Genomic DNA, 19,021 nt, shown 5'->3' on the forward strand with positions numbered 1-19,021 from the left:
ATGTGTGTGTATATCAGTGGTGCAGTCAGGCCCAGCAAAGCCTTCTCTGCAGGCCTAAACATGATCAGAAGCGTTGATCTACATTTACAACTTGAATTCTAGTATTTGTTCCATGAAATTGTATTACTTTAATCTGTTTTTAGGTTCATGATTAACCACCTTACGCAGCCATAACTGAAATATGCCAATTTCTGTATTTAATGAACAGAAAGAGAAATGACAGGAGAGCCACAGCTACCACTAGAAAGTTGATAATCCTCCTTTGGGTGGCCCTTCAAAGTAAATGACAAGAAAATATACAGAAAATTAAGTAGGAGTTTCCTACAAGATCGATTAATGATTGAATCAGATAGTTCCACAGTTGCCTGATGTACATTATTTAGTGATGTGGTGTAACTGTTTAGTGTTTAGAAAAAAAGCCCCCCGATTTAGTGCAAATGTGCTCTGATGGGGACATAGGGAGACATTGGAACGCTGCAGTGAGCAAAATGAATTTCATTAAAAACTGTAGTTATACCTTATGACCACGAGGTGGCGAGAAAGCCCAGCAAATTGCTTTGGATATCAACGGTAAAGGTTGACGACATTGAATTATGACTCAAAATGTTATCTTTTTATTTGAAAATGACTTGGTGATTACATCATATTTGGGAATATTATTGTGAGGCATGTTTTTTGTAATAATGTTCTGAACTTTGGCTTGAACAAATTTTCTGGAATGATGTGGTAGGTCAACATCATTCATGAGTTGAAAATGCATTTAAAACCGTAAAAAGTTGCTTTCCATTACAAAACGTCAATCGGGTGGAAGAGGGCCTAATTCAAGTGTGCTTTATGTGTGGCAAAATTGAGTTTTGTAAAGTCCGGAAAGAGGTGAGTGTGTAGCAAAGTGGCAGTATGAGCCGTGTTAAACTCAGGCCCCATGGGCACATTTTCATCACTTCCGCCTTTGTCCCCATACTACGGTGACACAAGCCCTCAAAATAGCTGTCTTCCACTCTGCCTGACATTAACTACCGCTATATAAATGACAATAACAAATACCTGTAGTGCTCTGACGGTTTCTCCAGCTGGGTCCGGCGGGTGGTGTTTGGGACTCAGTCCTGCTCCGGTGCCAGTGGATGCAATTGGCTTTGGTCTTGTCGGGAGAGACATCTGCCGGGGCTTTGTTTGTTCCCACTTTTGGCACGGCATTGGCTGTGGCGCCACTGTGGTTTGTCAAACTACGGCATGGGCCAAGGGTCAAATATGATCTTTAAGTATATTTAAAAATAGTGGCGTTAAAGGGAATTTCTGTTAATTTCGTTATGAACGTGTAAACTTTGGCAGCCCTTAAAGCAATATACACTTACATGCAGCTATTGCAAGTAACGGCAGGTGCTATTGATCATTCATTCAAAGTCTATTTTGTCTAATTCCGCACTTCCTATTGGTTAAGGTGCTTTAGCGAAGCACTGTGGCATTGCTGTGCAGATAAAATGCACCCAACTTAAGCTGAAAAAGACATTTGAAGCAATAAAAAGTTACATGAACCCCACTGTGGCGTGTGGAAAACATCTCAGGTATAGGAGCTCCTTGTCATGCCAGGAACGCTGCAGCCAGCAGGACCATAAACATTCCTTTTTTTTCTGGAATAAAACTTTCTTCCACCTCTCTCAAGCATATTCCAAATGAGCAATTTTGTGGCAGTGAATGAGACATGGCCTTTGAAGACGTTTTTTGTCCTGGAAAGGCTGTCTGGTGGTAAATGGAACAACCTTCTTTTGGGCCAAGGACTGACCTGTGTCACCAGTGACATTTTTTTGGTTCCACCACTTGACTTTTTTTGTTCCGTAGCTCTCAGAGTCTTTTAAGAAGTGTAAAAAATAACATTGAATCCATAAGATTTGGGCTATGGACTCTGCACGTTTCACTGTAATGGCTATTTGCAATAAAAAAATAAATCAAAATAGTTTCACTCCCATTTTTGCATTTGCATTTTTCCAACAAGGGAACATTTTCAACTGATCTTAAAATTTTGTTCAGATGTGTTTTGTATTTCCAGTGTCGTTTTGAAAAAAATAATAATTGTAAAGAAAAAAATGTTTCGTCTTTTTTTAAAAAATAACATTTATTTTCAGCATATTCAGACAATGTGACGGCACAGATTGTTTTTTATAACATTTAAAAGATGAACAGACTTATTTGGAGGACTTTTGTCACTAAATATTGGTGCTAACCGATTCAAGGAAAAGTCAAATATTACCAGAGCATTTCCTCATAAATGCAATATACAGTATGATACAGACTGTTGGAAAAAGGAATAGAAAAACATAAGAAATAATAATTATAATACATAAGACTTGGTGGCGGGAGTTTGTACACATCAATGAGTTGAACTTTTACGCTGAAAGCATTAGTAAAACTTCCTTTTCCGGTGAAAACTGCGGTTAACGTTGAAGTGTGTGATAATTTTGCTTTTACAACGACTGTAAAAAAACATGCCCAATATAAAATGCAACAATTGATTTTTTTCCACTCTAAGACATATTTTTTATTTACAGACGCCTTAAACGTTACATATTTTTGTCCAACATTCAAACACGGGTGGCTACAAATACAATGAAATGTGTGTACAGTGGGATATGTACTATGTGTGTGTGTGTGTGTGTGTGTTCAGTCGCCTCTCGTTACTGTTTTTCCGGTGTATTGTTGACGAGAGGCCCGTAAAGGCCACCCGCATAGCCCTGCTCCTTATGCAGCATTGTCCTGTCCCGGATCAGGTCGCTGAAGGCATAGTCCATGGGGGGTCTGAAGCCCAGGGTGGGCATGAGGCCGGTGGTGGAGTAGGGCGTCATGAAGGCCAGACCCCGGCTGTGAGCAGAGTAGGCCAGCCGCAGAGGGTTCAGTCCCAGGTGGGTTCCCAGCGGGTAGGTGCTTGGGTCGGCTCCGAAGGGGGGGACGTTGGGCTGAAGGGGCGAGAAGGCCGAGCGGTTGCTGAGAGTCATGGCCCCGGGAAGCATGGGTCGAGTCGGGGCTGTGGCAGATGAGGAGGTGGGTGGAGGTTGGGTCTGCTGTTGAAGCATCCTGTCACCGCTCCATGCCTCATCGAGCCCGGCCTTGCTGGCACCCTGGGCGGCACTTCCTCCGTTGGAACCGCCGTTGTTGAGAATCTGCTCGATTGCCTGCACCACATCCTTCCCGCAGCCTTGCAAGACGAGCTCCAGCACACTGCGCTTGTGGCTGGGGAACACCCGGGTGAGGATGTCGATGGCGTGCATGTGCCTGGAGGCCGCGGAGGACGGGCAGGACTCCTGCTCGTCTTTGTCAGTCTCGGAACCGGAGTCCGAACCGAGGGAGCTGACGGATCCGGGAGTGTCCTCGTCGTCTTTTAAAGGTTTGGCTACCGGGGAGTTGACGAAGGATTCGCTGTCTCCGTTCTCGGAGCCGGAGCCTATGTGCCGGCCGTCTGGAGAGGAGATCCCCGGGACTGAGTCACTCTCGGTAGGCTTGCCAGCGGACTGCTGCGGGGTGGAAGGACCGGATAGTTGGCCCTTGGGGAACAACTCGAACTTCTGAACGCTTGAATCTGTTATTAAAAGAAAACAAATATTAATAAAAGGTCATTCCATTCAAAGTTTTGCCTTCAAACTCCAATTAGGATGGGCTACAATATAGAAGCGTCATGAGTTAAAGTTAATCAGGCTGTTTAACACCATTTAATAATCTGATTAATATCGGCTGTATTGGGGTTTCTGAGATTGTGTGTATTGAAGTTTTGAACGACAATCACCTAATTATGTTTCTTAGTCATATAATAATATTAATATTATTAATAATAATAAAATAATTTTAAACAATTAGTGGTCACTGTGAGCTGTAAACTCCATTAAGAGCAATAAAAACGTATTAAAGTTAATATGCCGTTTTATGAAGTAAAGTCAGTCAGTCATATTGTTATATTTTGTCACAATGTTAGAATCAGCGGTCTTCTTCGTACAGTGCACCACTACTAATACAATAATAAAGATATTCTTCAATTAATATCTGTTTGACAATTAACAGGTTTTAACATTATTACTTTTTTGGATCGCATTTAGAGAGGGTATACAGTATATTGGTTATCCCTTCAAAATACATTTGTATTTGTATATATTTTTATGATCTGTCCATACAGAGGAATCACCAAATCATTATCATAAAAAGGCCAGGTAGAAATTGTTATTATGAATGTTGATTACTGTCATTTTCAAATTCAAATTTGTTCAATTTTCCTCACCGGAGTTGCTGGTCTCGCTGTTAACAGAACCAAACACCTCATAGCTGGGCCTCGGAGGGATGATGCCGTTGGCCGCAGCCAGGGCCAGCCCCTCCGCCGTGCCGTAGAGCAGCTGCAACTCCCGGGCTTCGTTCTCCTCCTGCGCCTGCTGCCTCCTGAGTGCCACCTGGGCCGCCATGACGCGCTGCCTCTCGGCTATCAGCGTACACTTGGCGCACATGCAGTCCTTCCACCGACAGTAGCGCTTGTGGCCCTTCAGCGCCGACACCACGCCGTGGTTCCTGCAGCGGGCACACTTGGGCGTACGGGGGTACTTGTCGGCGGCGCGGAGCAACAGAGGAGGCCCGCGTAGAAGGTTACCAGCCATGGAGACCGGGATGGTGGATGCCGCTGCAGCCGCCGCTGCTGCCGCTGCCGCGGGGTGGACTTGGGTAGCGGAGGAGGCGCCGGGCAGCTCTGATCTGAGATCCATGGTGGTGATAAGAATACTAGAAGTGGACACAAGATGAGGACTTCTACTTAGCGGACGTCTCCAGTATAACAAAAGTTGAGTTTAAAATCCAAAAAGAAGAGGAGCAATCCTGGATGTTTGGACGCCGCCTGAGACACTAACTTCCTCCAGAGATCGTCAGTGGATACAGAGCACTGTCTCCCTCCTTCACTATTGTTGCTGCCACCTTTTCATTAGACAAATTTGACTACAATGTGACGCCTGTCATTGGCCGAAAGGGGAAGGGGCGATCTGATTGGCTTGCTTCATTTTTCAACTGTGTCCACCTGAGTTCTGCTTCTTCTTCTTCTTCTTCTTCTTCTACCCCCCACACCCCCCCCCTCCACCCTCACCCAGCACCTCCAAAACATCAAGTGTTAAGAATCTGAAGGGAGTTCTACAAAGCCTAACTCAGATGCAGCGTGTTTTCAATGTTATACAATAAAAAAATACATTCTTATCAAGGTCACATAGAATACTACAATTATATTTTCCGTTTCGTAGAATCGTCCTTATTAGTCGTCTTTCACCGGGAGGTAAGTCATCTATTTCATTTTTTTGGGATGAATATTTTATATAAGTTCATGATATAATATTGTGCTATAAATATTGTCGCTTCGTTTAGTCAAGATAGTCAAGTGGATTTCAATTTTAAACAAAAATGTTTCAATTTCAGACACAAATTAAAGAGTACATTTTATATTTTATCATGCCAATCGATTTAAACACGTCGTTTTTTAAATTTCTAATATGATATATTGTTATTGTATTAGAGTGTTGTTCCCCAAAATGATTACCTACATTAAATGTACAATTGAATTGACAAATATAAAGAATTGTATCTCGTAAATATTTCTCATAAAATCTGACAAATATTTTTTATATCCTATATATTCATATCTGAAATACATCATGTGTTTTATTTGCAGATACACGGGTCATATCAAGATTATGTAGGTTTGGGTATGAGATAAAATAAATGTAGGTATTACATACATCTCAAACAATGTGATATTTTATTTACTTAAATACGTTTAAACGAGCAAACATTATATATATATATATATATATATTTATTTATATATATATATATATATAATACCTGATACCTATAAAATAAAAACCCCATGCAGCAATGAGAATCAATGAGAATCTTCCAAAGACGTCAACTTGAAGATGTTTCTACTAGTTCATTGTGGGCTCTTTGGGAGCCTGACTAAAAAAAAAAGTGAACAACGACAAGGAGCAGGAGGAGAGTGCGAGTGAGGGAGGAGGAGGAGGAGGAGGAGGAGGAGGAAGAGAAAGAAGAAAATGGCCTCCATCTCCTCCTCTTTGTTTACTTTCTGAATCACTGTAAGCAAATGCCATCTGTTTCCTCGCCGCTGTCATCTGCACCTTAATTACCCAGCCAACAGGCTAATGGAGACGATATTAAAACGACATCTTTTTGACATTCAAAGTAATTATGTGCCCCGAACGCGCTGTTGATGCATGCAAGCTGCAGCCTACAAGAGGGAGGAGGCAAGCATTGCTGAGATATATTAGTCAGTTCCACTTTAATTGTTTGTTTGTTGCTGTTGTTTTGCCTTTTTTATTCCAAGATGGCGCGGGTTATTACAATTTTACATACATGCTACTTCCACGTGTGCTCCATGTGATGACAGATCATAAACAAAATAACCTTCATGAAGCTAAAAATGTCAAATTTTAGGCTACGATTAAATATTTACATGTAAATTTATTTTTTTATCATCTTTAAAATATGGAATTTGTTGATTAAGTCATAATATAGGTGGTGGGTATAAAAATATACATACACAATTCATCAGGTACACCATGCTAAATGTATTAGCCTACTTATGATGACTATTGCAATAACAAACATGATCAGCATATGTAACCTGCTTCATTTATTATTGGAAATACTGCACTACGTCATACTTATTGTTATTATTATTATTATCGTGGCGACCATTTCAATAACCTAAGTTATTTGTGTATGTACTTTATTTTTCCTGCAATTATTGTATCGGACCTCATTAGATCGGTACTGTACCGAATAAATGTGCACGTGATGAAAGTATAAACTGCTTTATTTTGCTTCGCTAGAATAGCTTAAAAACAGCATTATGATAAGGATTAAGTCCTCCTTTATTCCTGCAGGCCCAATTAAAAATGCCCCCCGCGCATTCAAAGTGACTAGAGAGCACCAATCGACTTTGAAGCGGTTCATTAGGCCTATGCACCCACAAAACTGCATCATAGGCTTTCATTTCAACGAGTGACGCAACAGATGAGTAGGGTTTTTTTTAACACCCCTTTTAACGTGACAACAAAAGCCCATGCTTGACCCGACATATGTAGCAGCATGTTTCCGCTGCCCTGCACCCCGATGGCCGCTGTGGCCGGCCGCTTCGCTCCGTCAGTCCCGGCCCTCTCTGGGCCTGGCTTCGCCTCCCAGAGAGAGAGAGAGAGAGAGAAAGAGAGAGAGAGAGAGAGAGAGAGAGAGAGCTCCCAACTACAGGCCGGAAGAAAGTCATTTCTGGAAAAGGCACAATAACAAATGAGGTTGTAGTCTTATGGATATGTGTATGGATGATTGACAAACTAATGCATAGATGTATTATAAATGTAAGTCCCACCTCTAATGCCGTTTCAGCCAATCAGAAGCCAGATTTCTGGAACAGGCTGTATACATAAAGGTTGGGAGATGGCGTATGAATATTTTAAATATCTTAAGGGCGTCCAAAGCACACACACACACACACACACACACACACACAATGGCGGTTTTGTGTGGCCCGGGGCTAGTTTGGCAGGGATTATTTTTGTTTAATGAATGGGCTACAAGTATTCATCAACACGGCCAGATTATTGGACTCTGCAAGCTCGTCCTTCAGTGGCAAATAACTGCAGTGTGTGTGTGTGTGTGTGTGTGTGTGTGTGTGTAGCCAATTAAAAACTCTCTCCTTGCCCCTACCCTCCACATCTGCCTCCTGTGCAAAGCAGGCAGGCGGATGAATAGACGCTCATTGAGATCACAGATGGAGTATGGCTTTCTTTTTGCGGGAAATTTGAGAAACACCATTGTCCCCAATCAAAACTCAATGTGGCGCCCTACAATGGCGCTCCCTTTGAGGCGACCCGCTTCAATTGGCCTTGTTTTTGAAACTTGAAGTGTTCTGCACAAAGACGTGGCCCTAAATGTCACCAATTGCCCCGCTGTGTGTGTGTGTGTGTGTGTGCGCGCGATCACAATTAATATGAAGGTATAATTACTCCTCTCCACGCTACTGCACACATTTAGAACCCCAGCGGCCCACTTATTACTTATAAGATTTAGTTTTTTTTTTTATTATAGACAAGGGACAACGGAATTAATTCAACAAACTGCTTCAATAAGCATTTGAATTGAACCAATGTGCAGGAATCTCAGGAATATATAAACCCCAATTCGTTGGTAATAAGTGATGTTATGATGCACTTTCATTTTTAATTTTAGTTTCGACATGAAATATATACAAAATAAAAATGGATATTTAAATATATGTTGGTGTGATTAATAATGAGTAGTTAAGTAAATTAATGCTGAGCACTCTCCGAAGAAGTCCAAACAGAGATGCATTTAAAACCTAAATAAATAAGTTGAATTAAAGAATTTAATATTTAAAAATTAAATTAAATATGTTTTAAATAATTACTACATGCAAACAAGCAATTTCACAAATAAATATACAGTAGTTAGTGTACGAGTACAGTGATAAATGAAATGAATTTTATAAAGTCAATCAAAACATTTTTTGAGAACCCAAACAAGTAAATATTTATGAATGCTTTATATTTGAGTTCCTGTACATGAATACAAGAATTAAAAAAAGATATATATATTTGGTCTAATAACCTGAAATCCTGGTAATATTTTTTGTACAACATATGAGTAAACATTTTAGCTGTATATGCTTTTTTTTTGCTCATATTTGATTTTATACGTGTTTTCTCCTTATATTCTGATTATATTATGAAATAAATTAAAGTTGTACTTAGTATGGACCTACTTATCTGTCAAAAGAGGGTCCCAATCCTTTATTGAGAGAAATACTACATTTTGTTATGTATGTGATTTATGTATTTTAATATGTAAAGTACAAAAAGACAATGAATGAATAAATGAAAGATTTGTTTGAAATCAGATTCCAATGAAAGGCAGAACGTCTTGGAACGGTCCGGTTGCAATCAAATAATGAAGTGGACTAAAGAGAAAATTCACAGGCCCATTTAATCAGGTTGGTTACAGCGCAACCGGTGCTGTGTGTTTTGTTTTGGCTACATAAAAAAGTATTTGCATGCATTAACCAACAGACACAGACATAAGGATTTTAGTGACCTTCCCTTTGTGTCCCCCCCAAAACTCCAACAGTTTAAGCCTCATAGATTCTGTTTCTTTGGCCGAGGCCCACCGTCTCTGAGAAAGTAAACTCTAGGGGTGACCCTCCAAGGTTTAGGCCAGTCTGGGATCCAAAGAGGAGAAGCTGTGATTCCAACATCCCAGTGTTTCCCACTTCAAAAGGAGGGAGGTGGAGATGGCTTGTATTAGGAATTTTGTTCATTCGCCAGCGAGCTACATTCTTGACCCCGGCGAGGGCTGGTTAAACATAGACACTTTGCCTCCTTTGTCGTCACACACAGCGTCAAGACAGCATCCTGAGGTGACCTTAAGCTCATGGCACGGACCCTCTGTGGGTCTCAATGTGGGTCATTTGAACAGGATGATGAAGACATCTAGCCTAGTCTGGTTTGACTCTTTGTCATAAGAGCACTTTGCCAGCAGCTACCGATGCTTCTGATGCCTCCAAATCATTTAATCGAGCTTATTAGATGCTAGACTTACACAAGTCTAAGTCTAATGTTTGCCCCCCTTCTGATTTCTTTTTTGTTTTTGCATGTTTGTCACACTTAAATATTTCAAATCATCACTCAAATTAAAATATTAATGTCAAAACAACTGAACACAAAAATTTAAACTTTTTATGACTAAGAGAGAAAAAAATCCAAACCTAAATGGCCGTGTGGAAATAGTGATTTTCCCCTAAACCTACTAACTAGTTGGGTCACCCTTAGCAGCAACAACAGCAATCAAGCATTTGCATAACTTGCAATGAGTTCATCTTTGAAGAATTGTTGTAATTCAGCCACATTGGAGGGTTTTGCAGCTTTAACCGCCAGAATTCATGGTTCCATTTTTCACAGCAAGTCTTCCAGTTCATAAAGCAGCAAAACAGCCATAGACCCTCACACTACCACCACCATATTTTACTTTTGTCTCGTCAGACCACAGATTATTTTCCCAAAGGTCTTGGGTATTATGAAGATGTTCTCTGGCAAAATTGAGACAAGTTCTTTTTGTTCAGCAGTGGTTTTCATCTTGGAACTCTGCCATGCAGGTCATTTTTGCCGTAATTTAAAGGGCAGATTTCAAGGTAGTCCAAATTTGACCCCCAATGACCTCTCTGAAAAGGCTGAGACAAAAACAGCTAACGGCAAAAGGTTGATGTGGAATATCATTTTGGCATTTCCGAGTCTGCCACCACAGCGTCAACAGTGTTGAGGAAGGGGAACATGTCTGAGCACATTGAACGCATCACGCTGCATGATAGAAACTGTAATCTTACACTCCAAAGGAGATGCACTATGCACACGTCGGGCCCATTGCTTTGACAGGACATGCACCTGTCTGACAGTTTGCGTAAACAAATTCCAACCTCACCTTCGCCCTGAGCTCACATGTCTGACAGTAATGCAAAAAAAAAAAAACCCCATAGACCATTTAACATTTGCCCTCAAGAGCTTCCACAGCAGCACTCGTGTACTCAAAGACTCTTCACGGACTACTTTAAAAGCAAATTTTGCTGACTATTGTTGGAATGTGGTCAGGGATGACCCTGCTGCTTAGTATAAGAGACAAGCCAAAAAGCGTCATTCAGATGCTGAATGGAGGGGAAAAACAACTACCCGAATAAATTGGTTTTCCAACCAAAAAAGATCATTTCTATTTTGGTCATTTCTTAAAACAACAAATTGAACAAATACATTTGTCACAATTCAATTAAACCTTGTGATTTTTTGTTTTGTTTTATCCGAATAAGAGGATTGGTGTTCATGGCTGTCACAGCTGTACTGTAAATATCAAGCAAGCATATACTGTAAATATACAACAGCAGTCTTAGACAATTACCAACAATTGTGGAGTTATTGTGCTATGAAATGTGATGATGGCTAATTTCTTAGCTAACCAAATTTCTCTGAGCGCACAACAAACATGGCTAATGTGCGTGCATGTGTGTTGCGTGGGACATGGTTTGCAATGTCAGAGCAGGAAGTGGGCGGGATTGAGGGTTTGAGCCCCCATGCAGTACCTAACCAAGGCAGACAGCACCTTTAAATAACCAATTACAGTAAATTACCCTGTGTAAAAAATCCAATTAAATTCTCACGAGAACGTGCTACCATGTGTTATGATTCATATCAAACAAATGCATCATCAGGATCATTAACAACAGTATAGTAACGTTCATTCCTCATGCAGTCTGACTCATAAATGAGCAATCAATGAAGCTTGTCTTGTTGTTAAGCATGACAAGGGAGTCCGGATCTCATCTGAAGCCCTGCCTTCAGCGATACATCGTTTGGCCAAAGCGAGGGGGGGAAGTGTGGCTGGATGAGCATATTAGCACATCTCAGTCATCGCGTGTGAAACGAGACAAGGAAAATAAAGCCTTGACTGCAAGAACGGAAGGATTGATTTTATAAATATTTTGAAACAGGATGTGATGACAGCCAGATTTATGAGATAATTGTCTATTTCACCCTCGAGGATGAAGTTCAAGACAGCAGAAACCATGTTTGAGGAGTCACAAAGTCAATGAAACAGCTTCTAGGAGAGAATTGGTTGCAAAATCATCTGGATTGAGCTACACTATTTTGCTCAGTAATATTTGTATTTTATTCAGTTATCTGTTGGAACAATGCATTCATAAAGTAATCAAAGTACTTTACTTTTTCCACATTTTATGTGACGTTATTTGAAAATTATTTATTCTTTCATTCATTCATTTTCTAAGGCTTATTCTCACCAGGGTCCATCAAAATTCTAAACACACAACTCCATAATGACATGATAACAAAATAATTGCTATATTATTAGATATATTTTTTTTACATTAAAATCACCTGTTCGTCCCTCAGCACATCTTGGTTTGACTTTAGTGTGGATAAATTCATTTCATGCGCTGTACACTACTGTCAAAAATATTCTGTAGCCCATCATTTCCTTCACTTTGAAATTTAGATTTTTATGTAAAAGAAGGAAAAAGTGACTTTCATACTGCTGCTTGGGCTGGTTTTTATTGACATCCTCAGGTCGGTAATATTTGTGCAGTATAATGGATTCTTATTATTACTCATAGTCCTTATGTAGAGGATGGAGGGGTGCATACATTAACCTACTTGTATGTATTCCGTCTGTTCAATAAATCTAATTCATTCATTTAATCCAAGTGTACGCACTGTGCATTTCATTTTAGGCTCCACTTAAGAGTCAGTGAATACACTGAATACCCCGCCATGCGCTTAGCCCCCTTACTAATATGGCAGACATTTTGCTGTGTGCTACGCTCTACTGCATGTGAATCAGCATTCAGTTGATTAGACTTGATGACTTTACTTTGGAAAGGCACATATCTGTCTATACGGTCACACAGTTGACAGTGCGTGTCAAAAACACAAATTGTCTGGAGAACGCTGCGACACGATTGTCTCAAAGCACAAATCTGGGAAAGCCACTTAGACATTTCTGCTACTTTGAAGGTGAGCACCATGGCCTCTACCATAGATAAGGAAAAAGGTTGTAAACACCCGGACTGGTCGGCCGTCTAAACCGAGCATTCGAGGAATTTGTGAGGCAGGTGTTCCAAAAACATAATGATCACTTTCACAGATATCCAGGGTTGCTCTGTATAGAGGAGAACCTTTGAGCTGGACAATCAACTTTCCAGCCATTCCTTAGGCACATGGCAGTGCATCTGGGAGTTTGCCTTAAGGTACCTGAAGGACTTTCAAAACTCGGATGAGACAAAGATTGACCTTGCTGGCATGAAAGCCAGGAATCATGTTTAGAAGAACAGACACTATTCATCACCAGGCTAAGACCAGACCGACAGGGAAGCATGGTGGTGGCAACATCGTGCTGTGAGAATGATTTTCAACAGCAGGATACGGGGATCTATGAATGCAGAAAAATGTACGGAGACATCCTGGATGAAACCTTTCTCCATAGCAGTCTTGACCTCAGACTGGGCGATGGTTCATTTTTTCTCAGGACAACAATGCTAAGCACACAGTTGAGATATCAAGAGGGTGTTTTCAGGACAGGCTCTGTCCTTTAACTGCCCAGCCAGACCTAACCTGATGGGGTTTGAAAGGTGCTGCAAATCTGCCCAAATATGTGTGTTCAAAAATTTGTCGATTTCTTAGTTTATTTTTACTAAATTAGCTAACTTAAAAAAAAAACATTGTTTTTGTGTTGAGTGCATTTCATTTTGAAATAAGGCTATCACGTAAAATGTGAAGCACTATGAATACTTTATATACAAAATGTACAAAAGTGAGTATACCCCTCCCATTTCAACACGTCAAAATTATGAAACGTGGTCAAAAAAGTCCCTGCTCTAAAGAATATCCAAGTTTAATTTATAGTATTCCCTCGAGAAGATGGTTGCTGAAATGTCAGGGTTCTAATCACTTTTGTGAGCTATTTGTGTATTTTTGTTGCATCTATTGATCATTGCTGGGTTCTGTATAAAAAGCATGAATCCACAACCTACAAAAAGGCTATCTTGACGGTAATAGATCTGACAAGTTGAGGTTCTATTTAAGAAGTTGCTGGGGGAGACACAATAATGTCATATAGATTAGTCATATATTTATATACTGTATATCAAAGTAAAAATAACACAGCATCAAACTGGTAAAACCAGATTAGAGAGTTGATGGGTAGAGGAATGGTGAAGGTAAGATGGGTTTTTGAGGAAAAGGGGGTAAATAGACATGAGATGTCTTGTCTCTTATCGCTGGCTTTTATTGAATCTTTCAAACGCAAAAACCATCCATGTAGTAAAGGAAAAGCAGCAGGGAGGCGGGGGGGGGGGGGGGGGGGGTTAAGGTGAACGAGTGTTTTTCCTGTGACAAAGGTCTGTCTAGTTGGGATCTCCATTCCGTCACTGTGTTGTGTGTTTGGGGGGAAAGTGATGACACACGTCATGTCAAGTGTGTGAAAGAGCAAAAAGAGAGGTACAGGTTAGGGGGTTGTAGTTTTCTTAGAGAAGGGATAGGGGAGGGGGGGTGGCTCTGTGCTTGTGATACTGTCTTTGCTCTTCTGTGCAACACATGTACACCAAGTTTAGGTGTACAGCAACCAGGCCAAGGGCAGAGAAGCTTACGTTGCACTTGAGTGCATGCCTGTGTGTTATGGATCTGAGTAAGTCTTTGCATGAGTGTGTGTGTGTGTGTGTGTGTGTGTGTGTGTGTTCGCATGTACTGTGGAGGCCCAGATGGATTTGGACCCATGCTGTGTTCGGCCAGTTCATCAGTCACTTTACTACTCTTTGGCTTCCAGAAACAGAGTCTCCTGTGGAAACAACTTGGCCTCCAGTAGAGTTGATGCTGGATCCAACTGGGTGATCTGTGGATAAGATGGTAGGGGACAGGGTTAAGACTTACCAAGCAGTCTTCATTAAATGAAACATTTAATAACACGTTTCCACTCTACAGTGCGCCTTGGCACAGCTCAGCTCTACTCCTCTTGGTTTGTGGAAAAACAGTATGATGGGAAACTGGTATGATAGTACAGTGTTTGTTCAACCAATGACAGTGGAGAACATGGATCTCCTGTATATACGTGTACTTGTCGGTATGAGGCTGTTGGGTTTGGGAGAGAAACATTATTGAAGAGGACACTGAAGGCAGCAAGAAAAACAGATTGAGATGGGGTTGAGGTCAGGGCAATATATCCATATTATTAATATAATGACATCATTAACAATATTTCCCACAAGCACGATATCAAATACAACCATATCGTTCATATCGATATAGACTGGATTTGCACTGAATCTCCCTCATCCCTTCATGCAGGCTAATGGAGGAGGGATTTGAGCATAGCTAAAGGTTTGTTATTTAAAAAAAAAAAAGATTATATTTAACTTTTTCTATATTTCAAAAAAGAAAATTTAACGGTTATTTTCAGATAAGGATATGCTTTAATCCTCATATAAGTATTGATTTCGTCTAAGCTCACACGTCTAAGCTCACTCACTCAACCTAAATATATCAGTTTTGGGACATACTGCCCAGGCCTAAGTTATGCAGGTGTATTTAAGGACATAGACCTTTGTGTTTTGTATGCGTAAAATGACTAATTTCACGAATGGGAAACAGGTAACAGGACCGTAGAAGAAAATGTTTTCCGTGTATCCAGGCCATTGTCAGAGAGCAGAGGAATAATGCAGCGCCACCCACCACGGAGCTGATTGAGTTAGCTGACATGAAGGGGGTCTGACCTATGTTTTTTTTTTTTTAAACAATCATACTCTCCCTGACACCCTCATGGGCCTCTTCGCTTATGTGAGCTAATCACTGGAGGGGTAGTGTTACATCAGGCCAATCTAACACCTGGGCTGAATGGGCTATGTGGCGAGGAGGTGGTGTGACAATGAGATGTGTCCTGGGCTTATCTGATGACTGCTGCGTCAGGCCCTGTGATTGGGGCTTCTATTCTAACCTCACAGTGGGATAATTAAGCGATTCCGTGTACCTGCTCTAAAGGGTCGAAGGGTAAGTCCGGTGTGTTGTGAGGTCAACCTCACAACATGTAAAGTGACAGGTTGGAGACAGACTATTGTAAGGAATGAAACTTGAACTCTGACCATGAACAAGTCGCACCTTTGTCCGTCATCACTAAAGTACACTTGTACCGTAGAACGCCCCTGGTGATGTACAATTCATAACAGGATGCAAACTTTGCAGAAAAACATGTAAACCAGGTCACACAAAAATAGATAATAAACATACATACATAAAGAATACAAACACAAACTGCTCTACCACTTCCACAATACCAACCCTCCCACCCACTAGTTAAGACTGAGAATTTATTGTTAATTGTTTTGAGTAAATGTTACTTACTTTATGGCCAGCTGATCACAAAACACATACAGATCAACAACCGAACACTGACAGTATGGACAATTTAAAAAAAAAAAAACCTTTCAAATTTCAGAAAAGAATCTGCATGCGTGTTTGAGCACAGACACAGAACAGGGAAAAATATGAAGTCAAGTAAATTAGATTAAGGTGAGAAGGACATAACATTAGGAAACCCTTCACATCTCCTAAGGGTGTTTGGAAATGTCACACCGACATGCACAGCAGCGGTCTTTGACTCCTCGTATTTCATCTCTCTGCCCTCATTTCAACGTGCCATTTAGACACTTGACTTCTCAGTGGGGGTCCCTGGAAGCCCGGTGTGAGCAGGGAGGGGGCTGCCACATCACCCTTGTGCCCCTCAACTTGTCAACTATCTCATAGCACTGTGGGGAGCCAGTAGTGTGAGGATGAGTGTGTGTATGTGTGGACCCAATTGCTGCAATCATATTTCATTCCAACTGTGGGATAAAGCACCAACAGGGCCACTGGGTTCCTTTTTCCCACCTCAGGAGTGGGGCGTTGCAAATGGCTTCCATGCTAATGAGCACGGCAGGCTGTTGTGGCACCACAGCATCAGGTAGGAGTAAATGAGACTTTGGCGCGGAGCAGGTGTGTGTGTCTGTGGATGAGTTTGCAGTGCGCCAGAGAGTGACAACATGGGAAAGTGCAGCATCTGACTCTAAAAACGAAAGTAGGGAAACAAGATGCCACACTGACACAGGAGACGGGCGCCATCGGTGATTGTTTACATTGTTATCCAATTAACAGACCATAAGCATGGAGGCATCTGTCAACAAACAAAGCTGTTGGGTTTTTTTTTTTCTCTCCGCTCTCCCTAAGCCATATTCTCTCCTCTTGTGTTGCTGTAGCTCTCCGGTTTGTTGTTTGTTTCTCAACCTGGTGTTGATAAAGTTTTCAATCACCTGAATAAAGTTCAACATGGGAGTCAAATCATAGACTTTAATCTGACTTACTTTGTAACCAACCAGGTCTTTGTATCTTTTTTATAACTGTGAATTTTGGTAATGGTAATAGTTTGTTTAGATCATGCAAAACAATTTACATAGCATCACATCAAAAGTTTACACTTGCACAATTCAACATGTCCGAAAAAGGAGTACAAAGTACAAGTCATTTTCAGCTAATTAAGAATCCTCATTTATCAATGGAATATTTTCATAGTTTAGATCATAGAAATTTTGTTTACAACCTTCTAAATATGGTGTTTAACATTATTAAAGGCCCCTAGACATGAAATATCCCTATAATCACCTTTACACCCGTTTACAGTTGCGTTTCAGCTTGGCCTGGGGCATAGCTGCAACAGTAGCCTGTGTTTGCATTGGTGATTTTTATTACGGATTACCGTTAACTGCACTACAGCACTCCAAGCTTACTACGCGGCCATCAGACTTTTACACCAAAATATCACGGGTCGCATCAATACAGCATTTCATTCACAAATTGTCGGAGGATTCACAGTATGTGTAAGTAAGACAACTTTCAAATAACTATATTAATTTGTCTTCAGGTAAATTTCTATCATTGTAAAACTACATAAATTAATAAACTAAGTGGTTTTATCGCAACGGAGAAAACACTGAGCCGGCACTGAACACCGCTCAGCATGACCACAAAAGGAGGAAAAATAAACACGGACCCTTGAAATGTCTGTTTCCAACATAATTAAACGTGCTGCTGAAATAAAGCATTTCTAAGGGGCCATTACGGGCCCCCACTTGGTAATTAAACCCAAATAACTTGTCCGATTTTAAACTAGTGTTGTCAAGTGTTTATTTGGCCAATTATAAAAGCAGTGGGGGATCATTATCAGCTGCCAGGAGTACTGACTGCACGTAGCGCTACAGCAAGAATATAAAAGAACAGGCAAGGTATGGACCATTGAAAGGGAGCACAGCATCGGGGGAAAATGTGAATGTGGACAAATAGGACAAAACAATCAACTAATTACATTGCAGGGATTTTATAAGTTTAATATGATTAGAATTGAGAAACTATACTTGTGATGAGACGGAAAGAAAAGAGAAAACTGAGAAAGATGGGGAGGAGGCGTGAGAAGGCGGTGGAAGCTAAAATGCAAAGACTGCAGGTTTTAACACGTGCTCTACAAGATTGCATGAAGCCATCAAGTTTAATGCATCTAAAAAAAGCAAGCGCGGCTGTCATACTCCTCACATTGTGTTATTTACAGAGTATTCGCAAAGGAAGCCACTTCGGATGAATTAATCTACTCTAAAACGGATCTTTATGTTCCACTAAAACGTTCAGGAAAGAAAAAAAAAACCTAGCCACTTCCAGATGTAAAATCCATTTCATCGCAGCACACAGCTTCTTTGGTGCTGTTTGTTTTTTCAGCATCTCAGGTTTTGTCTGAAAATTACGCTGGAAGACGAATTAGCAGAGGGTGAAACAGAGTACAGTATCATAGTGAGGAAAATAATATGCTAGTTTGACAGTATTTGGCTGTCTGACGACAAATGGATAGATAGAGCTGCAGTCTAAACACGTTCAGGAAGACAGGAAGACGACCTTGGGTGTTTCAGCAGAGAAACAGAAACAGAACAGAAAAAGCAGGAAAATTCTTCAATGGTGAGTAGAGAAGTGAAACATTAAGGCACATACACAGCCCCCTTCTACAAACTTGCAGACAGTTGTAGAAAGGGTTAGTTCCCTGAGCACGGCTAAGCCCCGTACAAATGATGCCAGTGTAAGGCCTGCTGTAGTGCTGACGAGATAAGCCACTGGGACCAAATGCTGACAAGGAGTCCAAAAAACTGAAGATGGGATGGGCACTGATTGGTGCAGCTTTAAGGAGGTGGCTTAAGCAAGGATGAGTGGACCAGTTTTATATTTTTCATTCTTTAAAAAAGTCTAAAACTAATCCAAAATGCTAAGAAGTTACAGTATATGTGTATATCTATATGTATTTTTTTTTAAATGTCAGTTTTGTTTTCCTCGTTATGTTACACCTACACACACACATATTTTTCCAA

At 40.8% G+C, this 19,021-nt stretch overlaps 3 protein-coding genes across 3 annotated transcripts in view; 1 reads left to right on the plus strand and 2 right to left on the minus strand.

Annotated features, from left to right (window-relative positions):
• Nucleotides 1–2,129: 2,129 nt before the first annotated feature.
• Nucleotides 2,130–5,002, minus strand: dmrta2 (DMRT-like family A2). The gene is made up of 2 exons (XM_058073283.2): nt 4,259–5,002; nt 2,130–3,568 (listed from the first exon to the last, which is right to left on the minus strand). The coding sequence occupies exons 1-2, from the start codon at nt 4,728–4,730 to the stop codon at nt 2,670–2,672; spliced, it is 1,371 nt and encodes a 456-aa protein (XP_057929266.2). The 5' UTR covers nt 4,731–5,002; the 3' UTR covers nt 2,130–2,669.
• A 93-nt stretch (nt 5,003–5,095) lies between these two features.
• cdkn2c (cyclin-dependent kinase inhibitor 2C (p18, inhibits CDK4)) overlaps nt 5,096–19,021 on the plus strand; it is a 77,289-nt gene continuing 63,363 nt past the window's right edge. The window contains exon 1 of the mRNA XM_078790033.1: nt 5,096–5,284. Within this exon, the coding sequence (XP_078646159.1) occupies nt 5,180–5,284 (105 nt within the window). The 5' untranslated portion in view covers nt 5,096–5,179. The remainder of the gene's footprint in view (nt 5,285–19,021) is intronic.
• Nucleotides 13,461–19,021, minus strand: part of faf1 (Fas (TNFRSF6) associated factor 1) — a 64,290-nt gene continuing 58,729 nt past the window's right edge. Inside the window, exon 19 of the mRNA XM_058072940.2 lies at nt 13,461–14,484. Within this exon, the coding sequence (XP_057928923.2) occupies nt 14,401–14,484 (84 nt within the window). The 3' untranslated portion in view covers nt 13,461–14,400. The remainder of the gene's footprint in view (nt 14,485–19,021) is intronic.

This window comes from Doryrhamphus excisus, linkage group LG4, assembly GCF_037039965.1.
Source record: "Doryrhamphus excisus strain RoL-2023G ecotype Guam linkage group LG4, RoL_Dexc_Guam_v1.1, whole genome shotgun sequence".
In the NCBI taxonomy this organism is placed as follows: domain Eukaryota; kingdom Metazoa; phylum Chordata; class Actinopteri; order Syngnathiformes; family Syngnathidae; genus Doryrhamphus; species Doryrhamphus excisus.